The sequence below is a fragment of the Scatophagus argus genome, chromosome 8 (assembly GCF_020382885.2).
Source record: "Scatophagus argus isolate fScaArg1 chromosome 8, fScaArg1.pri, whole genome shotgun sequence".
NCBI lineage: Eukaryota > Metazoa > Chordata > Actinopteri > Scatophagidae > Scatophagus > Scatophagus argus.
Window position 1 is genome coordinate 17072074 of NC_058500.1, and position 23540 is coordinate 17095613.

Consider the following 23540-nt stretch of genomic DNA (forward strand, 5'->3'; position numbering starts at 1 on the left):
ATTTCCACATCCATGAGATTCCGTGAGAATGTTTTCAGTAATACAGGAGAAAGCTTTTGTCCAGAAGTTTAACTACTGAAATTAAAAAGTAAGATATCAACAAAGGAAAAAGAGTAGACCAGGATTCAAACCTGGAACCCTCTTGCTGTGAGGTGATAGTGCTAAGCACCATGCTGCCCATCATTTCTACATATGTAATATTTTAACAAGCTGTTTGAGTTTATGCAACAAACGTTTCAAAGTGATAGGCTATAAATTATAGAAGTATGTGCAGTCTGAATAATAATAGCTTTCAAAATCATCCTTTGAGCACTAAATCTTTTAAAGCTTTCTATTGACTTGACTTGTCTTATTTTGAAAGCAAAGAGCACAGTCAGGAAGATAATTTCCTTCTCAGTCTTGGCAGCCAACCCCCCCCAACACACACACACACACACACACACACACACACACTCAAAGTGTCACTGAAAGTCTGAGCTCCGCCTTATTTTCAGTCTCTGAAACTTTTCATCAATGATTCACTTTCCTGACCTTCCTTCATGGCCATCTAAAATGAAGCAAAAAAAAAAAAAAAAAAAAAAACAACAACAAAAAGCTGACCTCAGATCAGCTTCAGCGGTGAACCTGCAGTAGTTCAGTCAGCTTTCTGTTTTCAGTCTCCACAGTGTCCACAGTGTCCACACTGGTCTCCTGATCCTCTGCAAACAGGTGAGTAAACTGTACTGAGTTCACACCGATAACCCAGTTTATTCCTATATTAGTGAGATTATATACTATGTTGGGTTGGAGAAATTAAACCTGCAAGGATATTTGTAGATTCTCAGTATTGTATTGTTCTAAAATATTATCACATTAATTAATGTGTTAGTAACCTTATGGTAATATTTGGTGGGCTATAAATCAGACATTGTATGTGAGACATTTGTTGAGTTTATAGTGATCTCAGGTTAATTATCTCCTTGTGATATCACTATCAGTCTAAACAGAGTTCAGGCTGTGATTGGGATTAATAGAATTCTACTCATATTTTGTTTTTGAATCTGTGCTGAGAAAGTTTCTCATTCTGATTCAGATCACCAGTTTGTAGTTTAACAGTTGTTGCTTTTTCAATCAAACGTCATCGTATGTCTGAGACGGCAGTAGTGGTGTAGTAACTAAACTATAAGTTTCTATTTGATTTGTGGTATTTACTTCTGTTGTGAAATATTAATATTAATACTTGTGGACTTTTAAAGTCAAAGGGATTGTGGCTCTTTTCTGTTGGCATTTCAAGTTTGTGAAAGAAGATTAGTTTTGCCTGATGCACTTTGGCATATTGTTGGAGTTTAGGGTGACTGGGTGAGTCTGAAATGTTGATTTCTGAGGAGTAAACCTTTGACCAGAGAGCAGCCAGTTTCTCAGAAACATTTCGCTGAGATTCCACTTACCCGTGGAACATCACTGTGAATAAAAAGTCCTCAGAATATATCACTGTGTGCAGACATATCCTCTTTGTGCCCCTCTGTGCCTTGATTTATCGATAATCCTTTGCTGTGAGGTATATTTTTTTCACTTTGCTGATTGAACTGTGTGTGCATCATTTCCTAATCTATGTGTCATAGCACATGTTTTGCTCATGTAGATATTAATTAAAAACTGCTATAAACACGGGTAGATGTAAGAAAACCATTTTAAATAAGCATTTTCATTTGGAACAGGAAGAAGTCACCCATAACACATAGATTAACTTGCAATGGAGAAAATAAATTGTTGAAATCATAGCTTAGTTTATGGCTGAAGTAAGTAAATGTTTTTAAAATACTGATATCTTTTTTTTAATCTGTTTTTAAATCTCCTATTATTACATAAAGTTCTTCAGAAACTTATGAACCTCCTAAAACTGCCATACTGACAGCTAAATAAATAAAATCTTGAATTAAAGCAAGATATCTCTGTTGGTGCAGCTGGATTGATTTCATGTAGATCTGCACATCTCAGCATTGTTCAACTACAGTAAATGCAGTCTGACAGAGAAACTGTCATCAAATTTGGCACCTTCGTTGTCTTTATGTATACAATAGATAAACAGGCCTGGAGCTCCTGAAGAAACAATGTGAGACCTTAGTCATTCTTCATGTTTTAACAGATATGAGAATGACACAACAATATTTGCCATGCAAACGTCTTCACTGATACAGTGCCCACACACACACACACACACACACACACACAGAATATATACACAATGTCCTTCATTGTGATTCTGTTTTTCCAGCATCTGGCTCCTGAAAACTAGAAGTACCAGCTCCTCCGGATCCCACACACACACGCACACACACAATGAAACTTCTTCTGAGTGGTTTGAATCCTCTTGCTGACCATCAGTACCTCCTCTCCTCTCACAGGTCCATCAAACACTGATGCTGGATCTCCAGTGGGAGTGGAATGGATAATGGCCATGGCACACTCTAATGTGAGTGTATTTTAGTCTCTGTACTCAGAAAATCACCTGATGATACTTTTTTTTTTTTGGTTTCATATTGGGCCAGGGACTGTTGGACCATGTGACAGGGGATCTGCCTACGGCCAAGTTTATATCCCAGTTTTGAGAAAGGTTTATTTGTGAGCATGCTATTATTAGCAGTACATCCAGGATGTGGTTGTTTGGGTGGAGGTTTACTCAATGAGATTTAATGTCATGTCACATTACATTAGCCCAAGTCACCTCAGCATATCTCCACAGCAGCCACGGTATGATTGAATTGAGTAGCAAAAAGTCAAATCATAAACATATGAAATATATCAAGCCGATCATTTCTAACACGATAAGTTCTGTAATTGCACAGAAATCATGCAGTGTGACTCAGATCCTCATTTTTTATTTATTCTTTAAACTTGAATATTTGTTGCATTTTGCTGCCGCCTTTTCTGTGTTTGTGGAGGCCAAAATCAATGAGGCCGAGTTCACACAAAGCCTAACAAATGTGAAAACGTGAGTTTTTGTCTCCGTTTTGGTTTGCAAAGATATTTTTAAAAGGCTTTTAAAAAAAAAAAAAATCTGAAAATCCCGCATTCAGATTGTACAAGTAAACTGATGTTTACTTTGCTCAGACTCGTCACCATATGATCATTGTATTGCCCGGTAATGAATGTTTGCCAGCCAGAAGAGAGGAGAGAAGATTTTGCTATTTCCTTACTGTTTTGGCATTTTAAGCGCAGTTTTCATTGTGTTTATTTGTCTTCCAGCAGCGGTCACCATCCTCCTCTCCTCCTGATGATGTCAACCTGGGACCTTCAGCAAACCCAAAGTCAGTAGCACGTAGATCTCTTTCATATCATACACAGAGGGATTTATTTTGCTCCGATATACAGCCAAATGTGGTCTGGACCAGATAGTTTCTCAATTTTGTGCCCAAATTCATAACAAATCCTACAAACAGCATCTTTAGTGATGTACACACTGGATTCTAATATAATGCAGTCAAAATGCAGATTTTTACACAGAAGGATCAATCTTTACATTTCACTGTCTGTTTTTCTAAGTAGCTTTTCCACCATTTACAAACAAATTACTTCAGAGGTTACTAATTAATTTTCTCTGTGAAACAATACAGTGCATTTAATAGATTACTCTCTTATCTTGTATCAGTGCCAGGCCCACTGACTTTGACTTCTTGGCCGTCATTGGCAAGGGGACCTTTGGGAAGGTAAAACTGAAACAATTCCTTATTTATCTGTCTATTTCTTACCGCATGTTGGGTCACATATTCACCAGTGGGGACTCCTCGGTGAGAATAGGTGACAGTGGCTGGCATTAAGAACTAATAATCCTAACAGACCCTGAATAAATGATGGGTCATGCTGTCTGTGGAATCAATTAGCTGCAGTGTTTTTATTGTACTGACCTTGTTACTGACAGAGGAGAGAGAGAGAGAGAGAGAGAGAGAGAGAGAATAAGAAAGAGTGAGATAGTGAGCCGCTGCTGACATTGCAGACAGGGTCAGAGAGAGAAAGTCGACTTGCTGACTACTGTCTGATCAAAATGTGCTGCCTGCTTCATGAATCATTAACTTTACAGTCCACAGAGGCCTCTTAAGGTTACCTGAACTTCATCAATGCAAGACAGTCAGTGCAAGAGCAAAATGCTAGAAAATAAAACACCAGCAGAGCAACTTTTCACATAAGGAGTACAATAAACTTTTAGTCATTACTCTCCTTTGTTGACAGGCTTTTATTTCTACATAAAAGTAATTACATAAAAGTACTGGCTGCAGGGCAATGTTTTTTTTTTTTTTTGTATCAACACCCTTCTCAGATTTCCCAGTATCATCTGTTTCCACAGATCACATATCTGTGTTGTGTGCATTCCCAGAGGGGGGTTGATGTAATGTCCTGACAGCAGTGATGGTGGTGCTCACTGTGTTTACCAAACAAACCGCTAACAAACAAACCTCCATGCAGGTCCTGCTTGCCAAGCTCAAAGCTGACAACAAGTTCTACGCCGTCAAAGTTCTGCAGAAGAAAGTCATCCTGAAGAAAAAAGAGGTGGGCCGTCCCACAATTACACATTTTGAAAACTACCAACCCTTGACATGTTGTCCTAAATGATAGAATAGGCATCATTTTTAGAGTATTCAGAAAATCAAAAGTACTCTGATGTTCCAGGCTTAAGTGGGTTAAGATGGAAAATCAAAGTGAGCCAAGAGGGAAATGTGTGTGAGTATCTTTGCGTGTGATTAGTAAACAATGACCCAGCAACACAATCTGAATCTTATCTAATCTACACCTTGTTCCGTACAAAGGACAGATTTTATAACTCCCAGAAAATAAACTGAGTCACTTTGCTGAGAGGATATCTGATCAAATACACTTGCTCCCCTTTCATTTGTAGTGTTTGCTTCTGCTAAAGTGGAAGTGTTAAGTGGTGTTTTCTCTTTTAATCTCGAATCTTCAATTAAATCATCAGAGCTTCTAAGCCCTAGAAAACAGATGAGTATGGTGACGTTTTCCCTCATTAACGTTTCTTCGTTGACTCACCGTGGATCTCTCTCTCGCCTCTTTAAGTCTTGCATGGCACATTTGTTCTTCGCTCACTGGCTAATTATTATTATTATAATTAAAGATTAAGTTCTTCCCTCAGACGTTTAGGGCCATCAGAGAGGATAAGAATCTGTATCAGCATTTAGGTAATTATTACACACAAAAGCTCTGAGATGAAAACCAGACCAACTTTTGTCATACATGTTATCTTTTAAATAGGGAAACAACTTAAAAAAAAAAATTGCACAGTGAAATGAATTCATAAATTGTGCAAGGAGCTTTGATATGTAGTGTGGAACATTTGCATTTTTGTTGAAGAGTTTTGGAGAGTGTAAGATGGCTAGAACATCAGTGTTTCCCCTCAGAGGGTTCAGTACAGGTTGATCATATCTCAGAAAAGCCAACATGCTCTGAGGAACATTCAAGTGTGCTCATTTAAACTGAAAGTGATATTAAATAATTTATGTTCAATGATTTCTTTGGGAAAAGAAATAAAATATTTAAACTGCAGACACTCAACAGGAGAGTATACAAAGATTTTATCAACTAAAAATATCTCTTGTATATTTTTATTACACAAAAAACACGAATTGTGTCCCACAAACAACATGACATTCATGTATGTGGTGTTTTTGTTAATGTAGTCATCTTCATTTCACTATGGCCACATCCAAATCCAATGTTCTCACACACGGGAAGAGGGACAGACGTAGTTTTCTCTTCATGTAGCTTTGTGTCCTCGTCCTGAGGCAGATTGTCTTTTTTGCAGGCCAAAGTACTGATAAGTCATTGGAGCTTCTTCTTGTTGTCTTCCTCTTGTGGAGGCTGATGATGCGTGACTTTACTCATGCATTCTTATTTCATATATGTGTATATTTTTGTGCAGAAGCATCACCATCAGCTGGGGCCCACATTTTAAATGCACTCTGAAAAAGTCTTCTGTAAGATCTTCTAGTGAAACATCCAAGTATTCATGGCACTCATCAAGGCAGCAAAGAGGATGCTTTTGTGTGTGAGTCAGCTAGTCATCCAAAGTTTTCAACTTATTTTTCCTTTTTTCTCTTCTTAGCAAAAGAACATTATGGCAGAGAGAAATGTGCTGCTGAAGAGTCTGAAACATCCATTTCTGGTTCGGCTCCACTACTCCTTCCAGACCCCAGAGAAGCTCTACTTTGTCCTTGACTATGTGAATGGGGGAGAGGTATGTGTGTTAAAGCGAATAAAAAAATAAATGAAATTAGAATAGGATTTTGGTGGATATTTTTGAGTACTTTCTGATAAACAATTATCTGAATCATTTACTGGCTAAATTCAAGCTGCTTGTGTTAACCATGTTCATCTTCAGGTAGTAAATGTTTCCTCTAATATCAGCCATTGTCAACACGATTAAGGCCTTGTAGACTTTGCAGCATGTGCGCCATTTGCTTTGACTGCCCATTGGTCAATTAGTAACATCCTGTTCAACAGGAAGCAACAAGATTTATATCTTTATTTATGAGACATTACGAACAGCAATATTGCTGTCAGAAAGAAAGATGCTGCTAATCATCTCACTTGTGTTTATCTGGATAATTGGACCAAACTGTCATTAGGGCAGCTCTTTCCCACTGCCTCCAGTCTTCATGCTAAGCTAGGCTCACTGCTTCAGGCTCAACTAAGTGTTTAATTGTATTTGACTACAAATTCTTCTAAAATAAATTCCTGTGAAAACACTAAATAGTGTTTGATTTTCTATATTGTGGCAGTTATTGGTCTCAATAAGTCCACTTGCTGGATGAACTGGTTAATCATCTTATTCCTGTACCTTTTGTTTCCTTTTTGTTCAGCTGGGACACGACGACTGCACTGTAACAATGTTGTAATAAGTAATCCTTTATTTTCACATGTAAATTAATATCAGACTCAGCTTGTCAGCTTGCAGCCAGTAGACTTATTTTGCACCACAGATACCTTGCTGTGGTTGAAAAATTTTTTTAAATGAATGTTTCTTTTGTAAAACAATCTCTCCGTGTGTCCCCGGGTTTTGTCTCTCGTGCTACTCCTCTGCCTGTTTCACGTGATTTTTGTTATTTCTCCCTCCATCCCCTCCATGTTCTGTATATCCCCCTCTCGCTCTTCCGGTCTTTCTGTAGTTGTTCTTCCACCTGCAAAGAGAAAGGTGTTTCTCAGAGCCCAGAGCGAGGTTCTACACAGCCGAGGTTGCGAGCGCTATCGGCTATCTTCACTCTCTCAACATCGTTTACAGGTCAGACCAACAGACTTTTAAACACCAGAACATCAGAACTTACATCTAAATCATAGAGGCTCTGGCTTTTTACTGTAAAAAACAGTAAATTTACAATTTAACCTTTTTAATTTTACTGTCTGTCTTGACAATCTGCTCTTTCTTTGTCTGTTGCAGAGATTTGAAGCCAGAGAACATTCTCTTAGACTCCCAGGTGAGTCTGATTCAGCATATTTATTTCTGTAAACTTTAGCTCCTCCATAGCCTTTATTGTATCAATTTTAATGATGCTTGTACGACTGAAATGTAAATGCAAGTTCCTGCCTGTGTTTGGTGTGAGCAGGGCCATGTGGTGCTGACAGATTTTGGTTTGTGCAAAGAAGGTGTAGAGCCGGAGGGAACCACCTCAACTTTCTGTGGGACTCCTGAGGTGAGTGAAAAATTCACATATAAATGGTAAAAGATGCACAATATTGTCTTACTAAGAATTCTTAGTTAGAAAATCCAGTTATTGAAAACTAAAGGATTTGCCTATGAGGTTTGAATTTCTTGTCTTCTTCTCTTTTCTCTACCTCTCTATTTTTCATTTTTCCTTTCTTTCTGTCTGCCTCTCTGTCTGTAGTACTTGGCACCAGAGGTTCTTCGTAAGGAACCGTATGACAGGACGGTGGACTGGTGGTGTCTGGGAGCAGTGCTCTATGAGATGATTTACAGCCTGGTATGTGCATTGGCATGTGACTGATCTGTATGGTATCCCTTGCTAAATATTACAGTACAGTATGTCTTGGGTACAAAGTCAACATTTCCACATGAGCAAATTTCATGGCAAGCACAAGTTTTGGCTTGATGGGGCTGTTGGAGGAAAGGTTAGAGCATGACTAAAATATTAGTGAGCACGTAAGCATACTGTGCCAGAGCTGAAGCTGATGTTTGTTTACACATATAGAATACTTCTATTTTGCATTTGTGTATTTCTTGTGAATTTGTTCAGCCTTTGCCTTCTTCACCTGCCACTGATAGATTGGAGTCATGAAGGCACTTACACTCTTATATACAAGCTGTACATTCTTACTAGCAGCCATGGTAAGATTAACACTTCAGTTCAGTCACAGAGCTCAGCACTGTGAGCTGTGGATTTTTGCTTCTTTACAGATGGACACCCCCAAGGAAACTTTTACGTATGTTAAATTGCATTGTGTTTTTTTTAATTTCTATTATTAAGATACTAATGATGTTTGTGCCCATTCTTCCACTTCAGCCTCCTTTCTACAGCCGTGATGTTGGTGAAATGTATGATGGGATCCTGCACAAACCACTGCCACTGCCTGCAGGGAAGTCAGACGCTGTCGCCTCTCTGCTGGTGGGTCTTTTGCAAAAGGACCAGCACAGACGCCTTGGAGCCATCGCCGACTTTGTGAGTGTGTCCTTGAAAAAAAAAAATAAAAAAAATAATAATAATAATAATAATACTAAGATGGTTTCCCAGACAACACATAAGCCTAGTCTTAGACAAAGGCTGTTTTCAAAGGACTACGTTAAATTTAGCTTTGGCCACCAGGCTTATTCCCTGTTTGGAAAACTAGCCCCTGAAATATTTTAGACATTTTTTGAGAGCATCTAAAAGAAGATCTAAAAGATTTCTCATAGTTTAAAACAACATAATAACTATGCAAACACCTATTAGAGTTTCAGTTTGTCCTCATAAATGTGTCTGACTTATTAATAGGTGGGATGGAAAATGTCAATATAACTATATGTGATACACATATATAACTGTTCTTTCTTTTATTTCCAGTTAGAAATAAAGAACCACACCTTTTTCTCTCCAATTAACTGGGATGATCTTTACCACAAAAGAATCACTCCTCCTTACAACCCTAATGTGGTGAGTCCTATGAGCTGTGACTGCTCTGTCTTTTCAGCATTTTACGTCCATTCGTGCAACTTTGTCATTCGTATGTGCCTGTTTAGACATCTGTGCACCCTTTCAAATATCTAGACAGTCCACACTCATCAAAGCTTTCCTTCTTTCTTTCAGAGAGGCCCAGCTGACACTCAACATATTGATCCCGAGTTCACTAGAGAAATGGTTCCTAACTCAGTAAGTCGGACCCCGGAGTTAAATGCTGGCACCAGCTCTAGCAACGCCTTCAATGGTTTCTCCTTTGTTGCTACCGAGGACAGCTTTCTGTGAGGACAGAGAAAACTCTTCAAATGTTTGACCAGAGTGATTTAATAGCTACCTCTCCTGAGGTAGGAGCTCAGGAAAATAAGAGCCCTTCTTGTATCACTAAAGAAATCTCTCATGGCATCTGCGGACTCCTGCAGGGATTTCCAAATTGTGCTTCTTGGGGTTGTAGCAGAAAGAGCTCACACCTGTAATGGATACAGTTATGGATAAAATGTATAAAACCGATTGTCTGGAAGGTCTGCTCTTTGACATGAATGTGTTACCAAAAAGTGTGTGTTTTATATTTTAGGCTTTTGTGAACAATCATGCTGTGCTGTGCATGTTTAAAAAGATAAAGAAAACACAATGTTGTCTTCCTGTGCACAGTGTACATCCAAACAGAGGGCTCTATTTTCCTGAAAAAGGCCACAGAGGCAAATGCAAGCAAAATCTCCAGTGCACTTTTTTTTTCTTTGCAATTTTGGTGAGCAAAGGCATAGACACAAACCAGGTGTGAAGCAGGCACAACCAGGCGCAGCTGGTCACAAGGTGGAAGTCAGGCTGAATGCAATATTTGTTGGAGAACTGCAGAATCGGCAGGTGGAATCAGGGCGAGCTTCAGTAAAGGCTTTCATCCTGTTTAAAAGCAGCAACAGATGAAAAAGAGAGGCTGAGGTCTCTGAGAGAGTAATATAAATCATCTACATGAAGCACCTGAAGATCCAAAACAAATATATAAATATATATATATATACATATACGCTTTTAACATAGAGTGGTGAATTAATGTGGGCAAATTCGGGTCAAACTTTAAAAACTGTATTTTGATGCACATTAATTAATAGTGATTTTATAGAAGTCTGTGTGCATGTATGTGTCTGCCAACTAAAGCCATTAAACGTCCCCTGTGTCATATACAAAAAAATAGACTTATCCATGAGGAAAACTGCAATCTTGGCTTTAAGTCTGACGGAAAATGGAGCCCTTGGTGTTGTGTGTGTGTGTCACTAATCTAATATTTTATAGAACACAGATTTCTTATGTGAACACAGACATTTAACCCTGATGTTTGCCAGTTCTTTGAAACGGGTTGACAAAACTAAGTGGAAAAACATTATATAGAAACAGAAAATTCTGCCACTTGAACAATACAATGTTTTGAATTTTAACATCAGTTATCATACAGTTATCAATCAATAATGTACATGTCTGTCACTTTGTTATGATATGCATCATCATTGCTTTTTGTAATCATTATTCTTTGTAGTCATTATAAAATACAGTCACTTTTCTTACTTTTTAAGACAAGATAGCGCTGACCTTCCAGTACAAATAGAGATAGATAAAAGATAGATAAAATTAAAATTTTAAATAATTTTTTTAAAAAACTTAAAAATAATATTAGCAGTAATTTAGACTATAACATGGTAGTAATGCCACTGTATGAAGCAGAAGCTCTCAGTCCTCACAACAGTGATTGTGCTTGATTGTCCAACTGAATTTGTAGGTGATGCGCTGAAGCTAAAGAAATGCTCCATCACAGTGTGGACACTGTGGACTGTGGTTTTGTTTTCTGGTATTCTAGCTGACAAACTCCTCAAAATATGTTTGTATGGAGATTATTTTAGCCTGTATAAGCAGACAGGGATATTGATTAGTTTTGTTTCATGATACATGCTGAAACAGCTCATGTTATATTGAGAATACTGTATGTAACATCTGTAAATATACAGTAACAGCTTTGCAATGGGATTATGTACTGTACTAATGTGATTATATTGGTGTAAACCATGAGGTGCCTGTCTGCTTGAAGAATGAAGCTGGTGATTGATGGTGCTTTATGTTGGCATTGATGGGTGACACATTTGTACATCTCTTGGCCTTTTATTTTTATTATCTCATTTATACCTATATATACCTAAAGTCTTATTTGTACATCTGATATTAAAAATGGTAATGTCTTTCAGTTCCTGAATAAAACACGCAAAGTTCTGTTGGTTTTCTTTAAAGTTTAAGATTCACAGAATACTGTATCAGATGCATTTCCACGAAACCAAACACACTAACTTTATTTCCTTGAAACAGCAGCTTTGATTTCTTCCTCTGTATAGTCTAAATCATTAATGAAAAATCATTCAGACAAATGCTGCTCTGACCCTCTGTGTTCATACATTCGTCTTGTGAAGCTGGTACTTCCAGAAAGCTCCTGTAAACAGAGAGACTGTCGTTAAAGACTGTTGGGTCACACTGCCAGCAGCAGCGTCACGGTGGGCTGACGCCAACTGAAGCAACAAATCTAGCCTGTACATGTGTGTGTGTGTGTGTGTGTGTATGTACATAGAAAATGCATTAATAAATCAAACAGCTGTCAAAACATTTACATGTTCTTTTCAAGAGCCATTAAACATGTGTGCATAACAGAAATAATGTTTTTTGTAATTAAACAGTTAATGGCCTTCTCCTAATGTTGTATGTTATAGAAAGTCAGGAAGTCTGATAATAGAGATCACCTTAGTGAACTTTACTGAGGTTACAGGTAGACTGTGGATTCTGACTGTGGAGTACTAAGGTATTACTGCCTATATGTTTAATCAGATATCAGCTGTGGCTGGTTTGTACAACAGGATAGTTTAGCCAAAAAAAAGTCTGACTCAGTTTCAAGAACATCAGGCCAACTTTATTTGTAGCCCAGTATCACAGACCACAATTTACCTTCAAAGGGCTTTACAATCTGCGCAGCACACAAACACACGCACACACACACCCTTTGTATAGCCCCTCGATTCAGATAAGGAAAAACACATCTGTTAGTCAACTGCAGTATGTGAGTTTTGCTGAAGGTTTCAGTTGACAAGTCTGAAATGCTGAAGGAAAAATCTCTTTTAGTATATTGCTTTCACCTTAATTTTTTGTTGCTGGAGGGTGGAAAGTAAGTAGATTTTTAAGTAAGTAAATATAATAATAATATAAATAAGTACTTAAAATCTACTTGGCCTTGAGTATTTGCATTTTCTGCTACTTAATACGTACTCTGTCATATTTGAGAGGGGAATAGTGTACTTTTTACTGTACCACATTTATTTGAGTGTTGTCACTCATTACTTTTCCACAAAACATGATCAGCTTCTGAAACCGGATGTATTGTTCAGAAAAAAATCTTGCTCTTATTATGTCATTTTAGTCATTGAGTTCTTAAAGATTTATTTTCTCATAAAAAGGGGAAAAAAACTGAAAATGTATTTCAAATATTCCAACCTGAAAATAAACGTGTTAAGAATTTTCTAAAAATCCATTTTTAGCCTTTATAAGTCTAAACTTAACTTGTATTTATTTGTTTTTACATAATCTTGTTATTACTTTTACCAAAATGACAAATACAAAAAATAAAATTAATATTTAAATGTGAATTTAAAGAATTTCCCTTCGGGGATAAATAAAGGAATTCTGATTCTGATTAATAATTAATACTTTTTGAATACACTACAAGTGTCCAGGTTTTGAAATTTTCTGTACTTAATTATATGCTGTCTTAGTGCTTGAGTTTGTGAGGCCCAGTGGACCTTACTGCAACTCTGTTGGCAATATTCATGGCCATGCTGATGATGTGGTGTACAGTGCGTTTGTGCATGTGTGTTACCAAGGATGTCACCAAACTGTATTCATCTGTGCATGCTGATAACAAGACATTACTATTACCGAATCCGGAACAAATCCACTCTCACCAGGTAACCATGCTGTTCATTTTTTGTACAAGAGAGTAACAGTTCAACACTTTGATGCTTGTACAGGCGTGTGTGTTTGTGTATGTTTAGCTGCATCACCTCTGAGCATGAAGGCTAAACGTATGTGCATATGAGACATATGCATACACGTAGGCCATTGTGCTACATCATTTTACCCGAAATTTAAAAGCACACACCACTACGCCATGGTAAACTGGGAACTGTATTAACCTTCTACAGAGTTTAAAAAAGTTACTGAACAGGCAAAACACTCTGGTCAAATTCATACAAATCTGACAGAGAATATTGTGCAACTTGACGGAGGTAGCATGCAGCCTAGAGGGTGAGTGCAAGCAGTCGCTCAGTCCCTTTGACACCAAACTGTTTTCATTACTCAAACACACTGATTTTACACACTCAGCTTTGCACATATGCTGTTGTTGATGACCATCGTAACTGATTAATGTTTACTCGCTTTGAATCAGCAAGGGACACATTTATGACAGTGCAAACACGTCAGAGTCACAACAAACAGACTCTCACACATCTGTTTGAAATGACACACCATAGTGACATAGTAGTTGAGTGCATTTGTACGAAAAGGTGAACAAAAGCTAACAATAAAAAGATGAATCTATACAATTAGGGGCAGTTTTGAAGGTGAGGAAAGTGGGCTTGAGTGGGTAAAGTGAAAGAGCAGTGCTTTGCTGGGTCTTGTTATGACCACTGAGCTCACTCTGAGCAAGACCCCTAAGTCCCAGCTGTGAATGTATGTAACTGTGCACCAAAAGGCTTAAAAAGAAGTGCAAACACTAAAACACTGATCATCCATATCACATGGAATCATCATAATCATTGTTAGTAACCTACTCTAAAAATGCACGCAGAAGGTAAGAAAGAAGATACATTGTGAGAGGATTGTACAGGAGAATAATAATAATGATAAACATATCAAAAGCTATAATGATGCTCTTTCAGAGGGTGTCAGGTTCGGACTTACAACTGTTGATTATTTTCCATTATGTGTTTTGAATAAAATCCAGATAGTAATTATAATTTTGTTTATAAAGCAAAATAACAATGTGATTAGAAAGGATTAGGAAAATATTAACATAAAATATTAAACCAATAACATCAACAAATCAAGATAACAGTCAGAAAAGAGGCTGATGAGAGGAAAACAAAATAGGACAAAGATAACAGTAACTAGATAAAACAACAAAAGGGATAACTCTTGGAAATGATTTCTTAATAGGCAGAGTTTCAAGAAGCCTTTAAAAGATGATTCTGCTGGACGTACAACTCATCTCTACTGCACAACTACCCCACTTAGTGGTCAAAACGAGAAACGTGATGCATGACCATTCATTCATTGCTGAAAATCGATGTTTAAAAATGTAAACAGAACTCAAGCTTGTGTAATAGAAACATACAGAGTTGCGACTGACAGATATAGTTCTCCACATTTTGAGGATCAATATGAGGGCAACAGAATTTCACTAGTCTTAGATAAAAGCCACTGCTTGAATATGATACATTATGCAAATATTGTGTCAGAAATAAATGCTCACACGTTGCACACGTTAAGGACTGTTGTGTGCTGGAAACAGTGATTTGAATTACTGTACTATGAAGGATCAGTGATGAGGGGAGCTAGGATGACACTGAAACAAGCAAACGAGATTTCACACAAAGGACACACACACACGTGGCCGGGAAAAATGAACATGCTGTGGTTTTCAAGGAACACAGCTTGAATTGACTACATATGCTTTATCTACTTCCTAATGGTAGAATACGTTAAGGAGGGGCATTTTCAGCTCTTTCATAGATTTTCAGATAGCTTTTGAATTCATAAATCATAACCTTCTCACTTCCAAAGGACTAAAATGTTTATATCCTGTAATGTTACTGAAATTAAAACTATTTGAAAATTAGAAATAGAAATGGTCAGAGTACATTTTGTGTAAAATGTCCCTTGTTTTCTTCAGCATAAATAAATGGGTGACCCATCCAGTGATTATAAGAGGTTCAAGTGCTTTCTGACGTTGAACTAGTGTAATGTTAATGTAGGAAATTATTGAAGTCCGCGTAACCGGTCAACGAACGCTCAGCAGCAGCCGTTAGTGTCAGTTACTCGTGGATCGTTTCCTGCGAGTGTGCGTGCAGTGTGCGGTCGTGGTGTTCTTGAACACACCTTTGAGTTTGAGTCCCGCGTAAATTTCTGTTAGTACAGCGTTAATGCGTCCTTCACTGTTTCTATAGTTTCACAACTGACAAAGATTTAATTCAGCGTGTGTTGTTCAAGCGTTAGTTCCTGCCCGGAAAGATGGTTTGTTGTTAAGTTGGTAGTTAGCCACTCCAGCTAGCAGCTGAGAGCTCCGATCTGAATCTCAAGACGGGAAGAAGGAAGAGGCTTTCAGCGCGGGTAAGTGTGTGAAACGTTCGCGTTCGGCGATTATAACGCCGTTTTATTATCAAGGACGAAAGCTGGTACTGTGCTCAGAATAGAAACTTCGCCCATCTGCAGTAATTTAAATGTAGCCATCGCATACAACTCTAAATTAAGTGTTTACGTTGTTTTGTTTTGTGTATGGTAGTGTCAATGGGTGGTTGTTTCCTTTCCCTCTTCTCCATTTAACAACTCTAGCATGGTATGTCATACTAGTGAGCTAGGAAAGGTATTTCAGAAGCAGTTCTAAAATCTGATGTTTAGACATGCAGGAGTAGGTTACCCTACCCTGTCATGCCGGCTAGCTTTTTCTACTACAGTGGCTAAGATCGAACTGATAATACACGCCTAATTTTCGCATATAACAATGCTGCATGCATTTGCCTCCACACGCCGCTAGAGGCGTTCTACTTTCTGAACTAACAGTCAACGTTTCTTGCACATGGGACCTGCTAGCCAGGTTTGCTAGTTTGAAGTTCCAACCAAGTTGAAATGTAAGTTAATTGTTTTGCAATGTAATTGTGAAAATTCATCGCAATAATTTTGTCTTGAGAATTGCCCAGTGCAGTGTTCACGCTTCGTATTTAGGTAATTAGGTTACCTGTTTGGTTTGCAGCAGTTATTGTTAGCTACTAAGCTAGCTCAGATTTTCTGTGTGCAGTTAGGATAACTGCTGTGGAGCACAACTTCCTCGGTTGAATAGATTGTGGGACAGGAATGTGAAATACCGTTCACAGGCTTCATAGACAAGGAAACGGTCTCAGCTTAGTTAAATGATAATGTTGTTATATCTTGCTTTTATCTTTATGTAAACCATGCATGTTTACATGACTTAGCTGTTTACAAAATAGTTTAGATATCTTCGTTCGTCTTGGCTTCACCAATTACTTCACACTGGAAGAAGCCGATCTACAGCAAAGCTATCATCGGGAGTAATCTAGTTTGACTTTAGTTCCTTAGAAAAACTGCTTTGTAAATCGACATTTTTAAAATTAGATATCCCGCTGTTCACGGGAAAGTGCAAGGAATATCAGCTTTGGTTTTGTAAACAATGTCCATCAGTCAAACAGGTGCCTTTCAGAAACTAGTCTAGATGGTGATAATATCTTAAGTGGGACTACTCTGTTGGCCAGGTAACTTCTAAAACAACATGCGACATCTTCTCTGAAAATTTGGTTGTGAATAATTAATACTAATTAATACCTGATATGATCAAATGACAAATGCATTGTTCAGGCGTGCCTTCACAGCCGTCAGGATGAAAGTACTAGTGAGCAGAGCTCGAAAAGAAGGTACAGTTACTTTACAGAGCAACTGTATAATAAAAATAAAAAAGTTTATTCCTTTTCTTTCATGGTCCAACGTTGTTTGTAGTTGTTTGAAGTAATGTAAGTGTTTGAATCACCATACAGATTTGAATGTAGTTGGACTACCAACAAACCACAGCAAAATGTAGCTAAAATAATATTTTAATTATAGTTAAAATAATATTTTGATTACATTTTGTTCATTGTTCCTTAACACAGATGAATTTTGTTTAAATTCCATTCAAAAACTCAACAGCCACACTATAAAGTCCACACCAACCATATCATGTGAGCATACACCTTGTGTGCCAAGATGTCAAATCATTGTTGAATGTCTTTTCATTCTTAACAGTCTCCATATTTTGAAATCCATTAATACTTGCTCATTTTAATGATTGGTTATCTGTGTGGTTGCAGCATGGAAGAAGAGTCGAGTAGCAATATATGCAATGACACTGGCTCAGACACAGCAGAGAAGAAAGATGTTGCCAAGTGTAAAGTCAAGTGGACTAAAGAAGAAGTGAGTGAAAAGAAGACTTTCAGCAGTTGTTGTTCATTCAACACCTTGATAAGTGGATTCGCAGAATAATCAGATGAGAGTATCTGAAGTTACACACATCATTTCAAGTAGTTTATTGTATTAGTCACTAAAATGTAATGCTACATGCTAACAAGAAGAACCAAGTGAGGCAGAAACGTAAACTAATGCTTATAAAAATTGTTTCAGAGAATTCTGTTGATTGGTTGGTTTGCTAGCTAATGCTAAAAGTAAAAAATTCTGTTTATCTTAACTCATGCTGGAAAGCTGACCTTAAAGCTCACAACAAATTATATTGTAACTGAACCAATGTTCTTGTGTGCAGGATGAAAATCTCAAAATCCTCGTCAGCAACTTTGGGAAGACACATTGGAAAACCATTGCCAGTTTTTTGCCAGTAAGTATTTTGTTAAAACAAAATCAGTTAAATAAGAATGAATGAATGAACAAAGTAAACTTAAAGTGTTATTAAAGTTTAATAAAACAGAAGAAAGCCATTATAAAGCCATGCCGTTATGAAATGCAGATCTCTTAAAGCTAAACAATCTCTCCTTGCTGAATTACATTCATCTAGAATAACAAAGACATTTTATTTTGCTTTGACAGGGCCGGACAGAATACCAGTGTATGCACCGATGGAAAAAGCTTCTGGATCCTGATTTAGTCAAAGGCTTCTGGTCCAAAGAAGAAGATGAAAAGGTGGAAAAAATTACATAGAATATCTGATACAGGCTTGGTTTAAACATGATTTGAAGTTAATATTATCTCATCTCACTTTGTACTCCTGTGTTTACTAATGTATTTGCTCTGACAGATAGTAGAGCTGGTGGCGAAGTATGGCACCAGACACTGGTCTTTGATTGCCAAGCACCTGAAGGGGCGATTGGGGAAACAGTGTCGTGACCGCTGGCACAACCACCTTGATCCACTGATCAAAAAGAGCTCATGGACTAATGAAGAAGACCTCATTATCTACAAAGCCCATTCCATTCTGGGGAACCGGTGGGCTGAGATTGCCAAATTGCTTCCTGGAAGGTGGGTCAGCTTGCAGTGATTGATTCGCTGATACTAACCAAGGTGAATGACAGGCAGTCAAAAGCATTTTTTGTTTGTTATTCCATTTCATATGTGGGTTCATGTAACAGCGTTTAAACCTGTTTTAACCAGTGATGACACAGAGATTCAAATGTCCGTCTTCGATTCCTCTTGCAGGACAGACAATTCTGTGAAAAATCACTGGAACTGCACCATCAAACGTAAAATAATGTTGGGCTTGTTCAAAGACGAGGCTGACAGTGTTTCCCTTGATATTCAACAGTTTGTGGAAGGAGAGGTACAGCACTTATTAAGTTTAGCACATAGTATATGAGGCTCACTGTTGTACGCTTTAATCGATTTCCATTATTTTCCTTTGCTCCCCCAGTGATTTCTCAGTAGGTACATTTTGAATGGATAGTAAATTTAAAAATGGTAAAAAGATTGATGAGTTAATTAATCATTGTAAGGATGTAGCAGGTATAATGTTGGTTACAAAAAGATGCAAAAATAATACCACTTACTACTAAAGTACTCTTGAATCATTAGTCTACTGGTCAGCCATTGAAATGTTTGTTTTCTCCTAATAAAAGACACCATGGTGCATTCACATTATATGCTGTGTTACAGGTGGACTTCAAGTATGATGTTGTGTTAGACACTGAACCAGTGACTCCTAGAGTGGTAAGTTTGCTAGAGATGACTCTTCTTTGTTTGCTTTTAAACTTTTATGAGGAGAAACATTTAAATTGCACAGAGCTCATTCCAAAATGTTTTTATATTTTCTTTCATGATGTTGCAAGCTGGCAAGTTTGGATTCACTCTCACTTTGCTGTGGCTGCAGGTTATGCCAGAGAAAGAGAACAAGCAGAAGGAGCCTCGGAACTTTGAGCAGAAGATGGCCGTTCCGCCCCCACAGATGTTAGCATGCAGGAGAGAGTCCCCCAGTCCGTCCTTGCCCACCAGTTTGAGTTCCAGTCCCAGCTCCAGCTCAGGAACTGCACCAGTAGCTGTGCCGGTGGACCAGAAAAAATTTGCGGATGCAGCACTGAGGATGATTGCTGAAGACATGCTGCCACTCAGGTGATTTTAGTGCGAGTGGTTGTTGCAGTGTGCTTGTTGAATTGCTTATTTAAATACCCAGGGTTGTTAAAGAAAGTCTCTCGACAGTCTGCTTTCTGTGGATGATCTCACATGTGACACCAGACTTTGAGGCAACTTTTGCCTTATTTGTTGAAATTTTGCAACAGAAAGCAACTTGTCTATTCTGTATTTCTACCAAATAGACCTCCAGTCACCAGTCTAGACGACACACTCAGACACATCATTTAATAATATACAGTAATAAAGTATATTCTCTTTGTTCCCCACAGTTTTGTCGAAGGCGCAGGCTTCAGGTCATTCATGAGTACCATTAACCCTGAATACAACAAGCTATCTCAGCGTGTTATGGCTGTACAACTCTATGATGAAGTGGAGAGAACCTTCAAGCCTCAGCTCATCCGTGACCTTAAGGCCTGCTTTGCCCCAACCAAAGGTGGTGAAGGTACCATTCATGTCACCATAGACCTCTGGGCAGGGGATCATTCCAATCCAGTGGAGGAGCCCATCATCGTTGTGCAACTTCACTTTGTCAGTGACTCCTGGCAGGTCCGCCGTCCCATTGTCGCCTTCCGTCACCTCAGCTACAAAAACCTCAGCACCACTGTGGTCAGGGAGCTGGAGGGTGTGCTGCTGAGCTATGGTATCTTTCCTTGCAGCATCGGATACGTCCTCGCCAACCAAGCCAAAGAAGCCCTGGCTAGGAATAACTTGTTCTGCGACTACAAGATCATGTGCTCATCCAATAGGGGAGAGGCAGATGGAGATGAGTTGGTGTCATATCTGTCAGATCAGATGTCTGAAACAGAGTCCCCCTTTTCAGAGCTGCAGGTTGGAACGAGGACCACCTGTGTGGCCAACACATTGCAACTTGTGATTAAGGAGGCATTGAAGAACTCCAGGGTTGTTGAAAACCTGCTCTTGCAGGCCCACAACGTAGTGGCCTTTTTTAGGAGCAGCGCCTATTGGAGCGAGGTAGGAGAAATGGACAAAGACATTAGACCTGATTTTGCAGATGTATTTTACATTTTACAGTGTAATGATTTTGAAAGGTATATAATCCATGTCAGCGAGTCTTTCTGTTAAAGAGATTTTATATCCAAAAGAGGCAGCAGCACCAGGTGTGTTATTAGACCTGTCAACGATAGGGTCCTGAAATATCAAAGTTTGGTCAGGATGTTGTACATTTACGTTGTACATTTACGAATTGTTGAATTGAGGTGGTTTTTATTATTATTATGGTTTTGTCTTTATTAGGGCAGCAGCAACAGATATTCAAAGAGATCAGATGTTAACTGACAGTTTCTTAAATCATTTTATTGTTTTAGGTTTTGTTGAAGGAGTGCAACGTGTCCCTGTGCCCTTCCTCCAGTAACTGTCGCTGGAACTCCATGATGCTGTCTTTACGCCGTATGGTGCAGGAGTCCACCTGGACTGCCATCATGACTCTCTTAGCTCAGGCCCGCATTGAGGCTAACGACACAGCAAGTGCCCCGCCTCTAGTCATGGTTAAGAGGGAGCAAGTGATTGACATCTTGGGTCATCTTGAGCCCTTTGCGGAGGCCTTGCAGGTAAAAGCAACAGGTTAATGAAATATATTGTGTTTTACAAAGAAGACAGTTCTGTTGTTGTATTGATTTATTTGTGATAAATACAGTATAGGCTGTGACAGATGTTGATTCTGAGTTAGGCACTTTGAATTACTGAAACAGGGGGGCAGCTGTGGCCTAGAGGTTGGAGAAGCGGCTTGTGATCAGAGGGTAACCGGTTTCATTCCCCCACCGGACGGGCAGGAAAAATTTGGGTGTGGTGGAGTGATTAATGTGAAAAATGCCCCCCCTCCATTAGTGAGTTTTGTTTTTCCCTTCTAATCCAGGTCCTGCAAGGAAATGGAGTGACTATCTCTTACATCATACCTTCCCTCATTGGCCTTGACAAGACCTTGGAGATCCTTGTCACCAATTACACCCACTTCAATAAGGCCCTGCGTACAGGCCTCCACACACACTTCCAGTCCCTGATTCACCAGAAGGACATAATATTGGCTACTGTGCTTGACCCCAGGATCAAACTCCAGGTAGTGAATTAGGTCAGAAGCATGACTGTTTTATAAGTTACATCAAATAGCATCTTATACTCACTTCAAATTCCTATTTCCTGTTTACACACTGAACTGTGTTACATTATTGTGATTAAAAAGCAATACATATCATAGCCATCCACACTCAAAATCAGAACTCTCACCCTGACTTGAACTTTCCTTTCCAGCCGTTTTCTGATGCCAAACCGGAGGACCAGACAGGCTTCCTAGCGCCTCTGTCCAAGTGTCAGGTGCGTGGTGTTTTGGAAGCCTCATTAGAAAGCATGGAGGCCCCAGCATCTCCTTCCGTAGAGACAGATAGAGAACAGACAAGTAAGGAGTTGATAAAGGAGCAGGATGGTGAAGAGAAGAGTCAGACCAATACGCTGATGGAGGCATCTGAAGGCAGCTCAGATGGCAACGACTGTGATGGAGTGGCCGGAAACGACCTGAAGCGCAAGTCCATCTTTGACTTCCTCCAGCCGCCTGCAAAGACCATTAAGATGTCAGAGCTTGATCTCTACCTATCAGAACCACTTTTGGAAGGCAACTCCTGTGTGTTGTATTGGAAATCTGCCACTCGGTTTCCCCAGCTCCAGTGCATGGCCAAGAGACTGCTGGCAGTACCGGCCACTTCGGGAGGCTTTGACCGGCTATGTCCAATGGCAGCATGTATTGTAAGAGCCAAGAGGAACCGCCTTCCACTTCATACCACCGAGAGACTGCTTCTGTACAAAAACTCTTTAAAAGCAAAGACTGTTGTTAAAAAGCCCAGTGGGATTGCTAAACACTGATAGGTCAGCTTCAGACAGCTTCTGTTTCCCCCTCACAGAGAGTAGTGAACTGTATTTTAAAAACAACAAATATAATAAAGACTTTTTGTTTAAGCATAATTCAATGCTGTAAAAGATGGATCTGAATTTTGAATTAAAATGTCTTTAGAAAATGAAGTCCAACAGAGTGAACAGGAATTGTATGGCTTTCTTTGTTGCTGGCACTATGTTTTCACAAAGGCAAAGTGATGCATCTGTGGTCCAAGTCCTTGCGTATAGGATTTAAGGTTTTACAACTTAATGCCTTAATGCCATTGAAATAACGCTATAATAATACCTCAATCGGGTCAACAGTGATGCAGAAATTGAATCATAATTGCTGTACTTTTTTGCAATGCATAGATGTTCAGTGCCTTAAGCAAAAACTCAAACTGAGTGAAAATGCACTGTACATTGCTGTAAGCTAGTTTATTTTTCTTGTAATTTATTTGCGTTGTATGCTGTACACAAAGTACAGATGACCTGTGTGTTGGGTCATTGACAAGAAATTTAAGTAAGACTGCACGTTTTCAGCAATTTGTAAAAAAACGTGTTCATTTTGTTTTTTATTGGTCAGCCATGCTTAAAAGTTGCTGGGGTGGTGGTCACTCTGCATCATAGTTTGAAATAATTAGACAGGTAAGCTTTTAAACAAACTGAACTTTACACTGAATGATTTTATTGCCGTGATGATTTTTAATAGTGTGGTAATAAATGCCATTGTCACCTTGAATCTCTGGATTTGCATCTCCACATGGACATATCTGGAGATTGTGCTTGTATTAAAGAATAAAGCTATTTTTCTCAACAGTTTCCTGTATCCGTTACCGAAAGTGTTGTGTTAAAGACCATCTTTGTGTTTTCTGGGTTAGCACTTAATGGGTAAGAATATATAACACTGTAGAGAGATGGTAGCACTATGTGAAGGAGGGTACCAGTCAAAAAATTCAATAACTATTTTAATACCAAAATGGCTTTAAGAAACCAAACTGGAATGAACTGGAATATGCTTTCAGACATTTTACTTATGTTCAGAAAATGCTGTTATTTAAATGTGTATAACGCTAATGCCCTCACTGC

General features: G+C 38.6%; 2 protein-coding genes across 5 annotated transcripts; both read left to right on the forward strand.

The window, feature by feature from the left end:
* The first annotated feature begins 565 nt into the window (after positions 1 to 565).
* Positions 566 to 11405, forward strand: sgk2a (serum/glucocorticoid regulated kinase 2a). Of its 2 annotated transcripts, none has more exons than XM_046397337.1 (13): positions 566 to 708; positions 2385 to 2452; positions 3229 to 3287; positions 3629 to 3686; positions 4441 to 4524; positions 6089 to 6220; positions 7152 to 7264; positions 7421 to 7457; positions 7587 to 7673; positions 7866 to 7961; positions 8502 to 8657; positions 9039 to 9128; positions 9282 to 11405. In XM_046397337.1, exons 2-13 carry the CDS (start codon positions 2432 to 2434, stop codon positions 9435 to 9437), a joined length of 1089 nt encoding a protein of 362 aa, XP_046253293.1. In that variant the 5' UTR covers positions 566 to 708; positions 2385 to 2431; the 3' UTR covers positions 9438 to 11405. The 2 variants fall into 2 exon arrangements, with proteins under 2 accessions (XP_046253293.1, XP_046253292.1); XM_046397336.1 differs by having other exon boundaries at positions 567 to 708; positions 3226 to 3287.
* A 3816-nt stretch (positions 11406 to 15221) lies between these two features.
* On the forward strand, positions 15222 to 23273 carry mybl2a (v-myb avian myeloblastosis viral oncogene homolog-like 2a). 3 transcript variants are annotated; one of them, XM_046396353.1, is made up of 12 exons: positions 15222 to 15563; positions 17312 to 17414; positions 17758 to 17829; positions 18039 to 18131; positions 18247 to 18467; positions 18645 to 18765; positions 19098 to 19151; positions 19312 to 19550; positions 19841 to 20543; positions 20897 to 21139; positions 21445 to 21645; positions 21837 to 23273. In XM_046396353.1, the coding sequence occupies exons 2-12, from the start codon at positions 17313 to 17315 to the stop codon at positions 22440 to 22442; spliced, it is 2655 nt and encodes an 884-aa protein (XP_046252309.1). In that variant the 5' UTR covers positions 15222 to 15563; position 17312; the 3' UTR covers positions 22443 to 23273. The 3 variants fall into 3 exon arrangements, with proteins under 3 accessions (XP_046252309.1, XP_046252311.1, XP_046252310.1); XM_046396355.1 differs by having other exon boundaries at positions 21445 to 21657; positions 21837 to 21977; XM_046396354.1 differs by lacking the exon at positions 15222 to 15563 and adding an exon at positions 15620 to 16081.
* Positions 23274 to 23540: the final 267 nt, after the last annotated feature.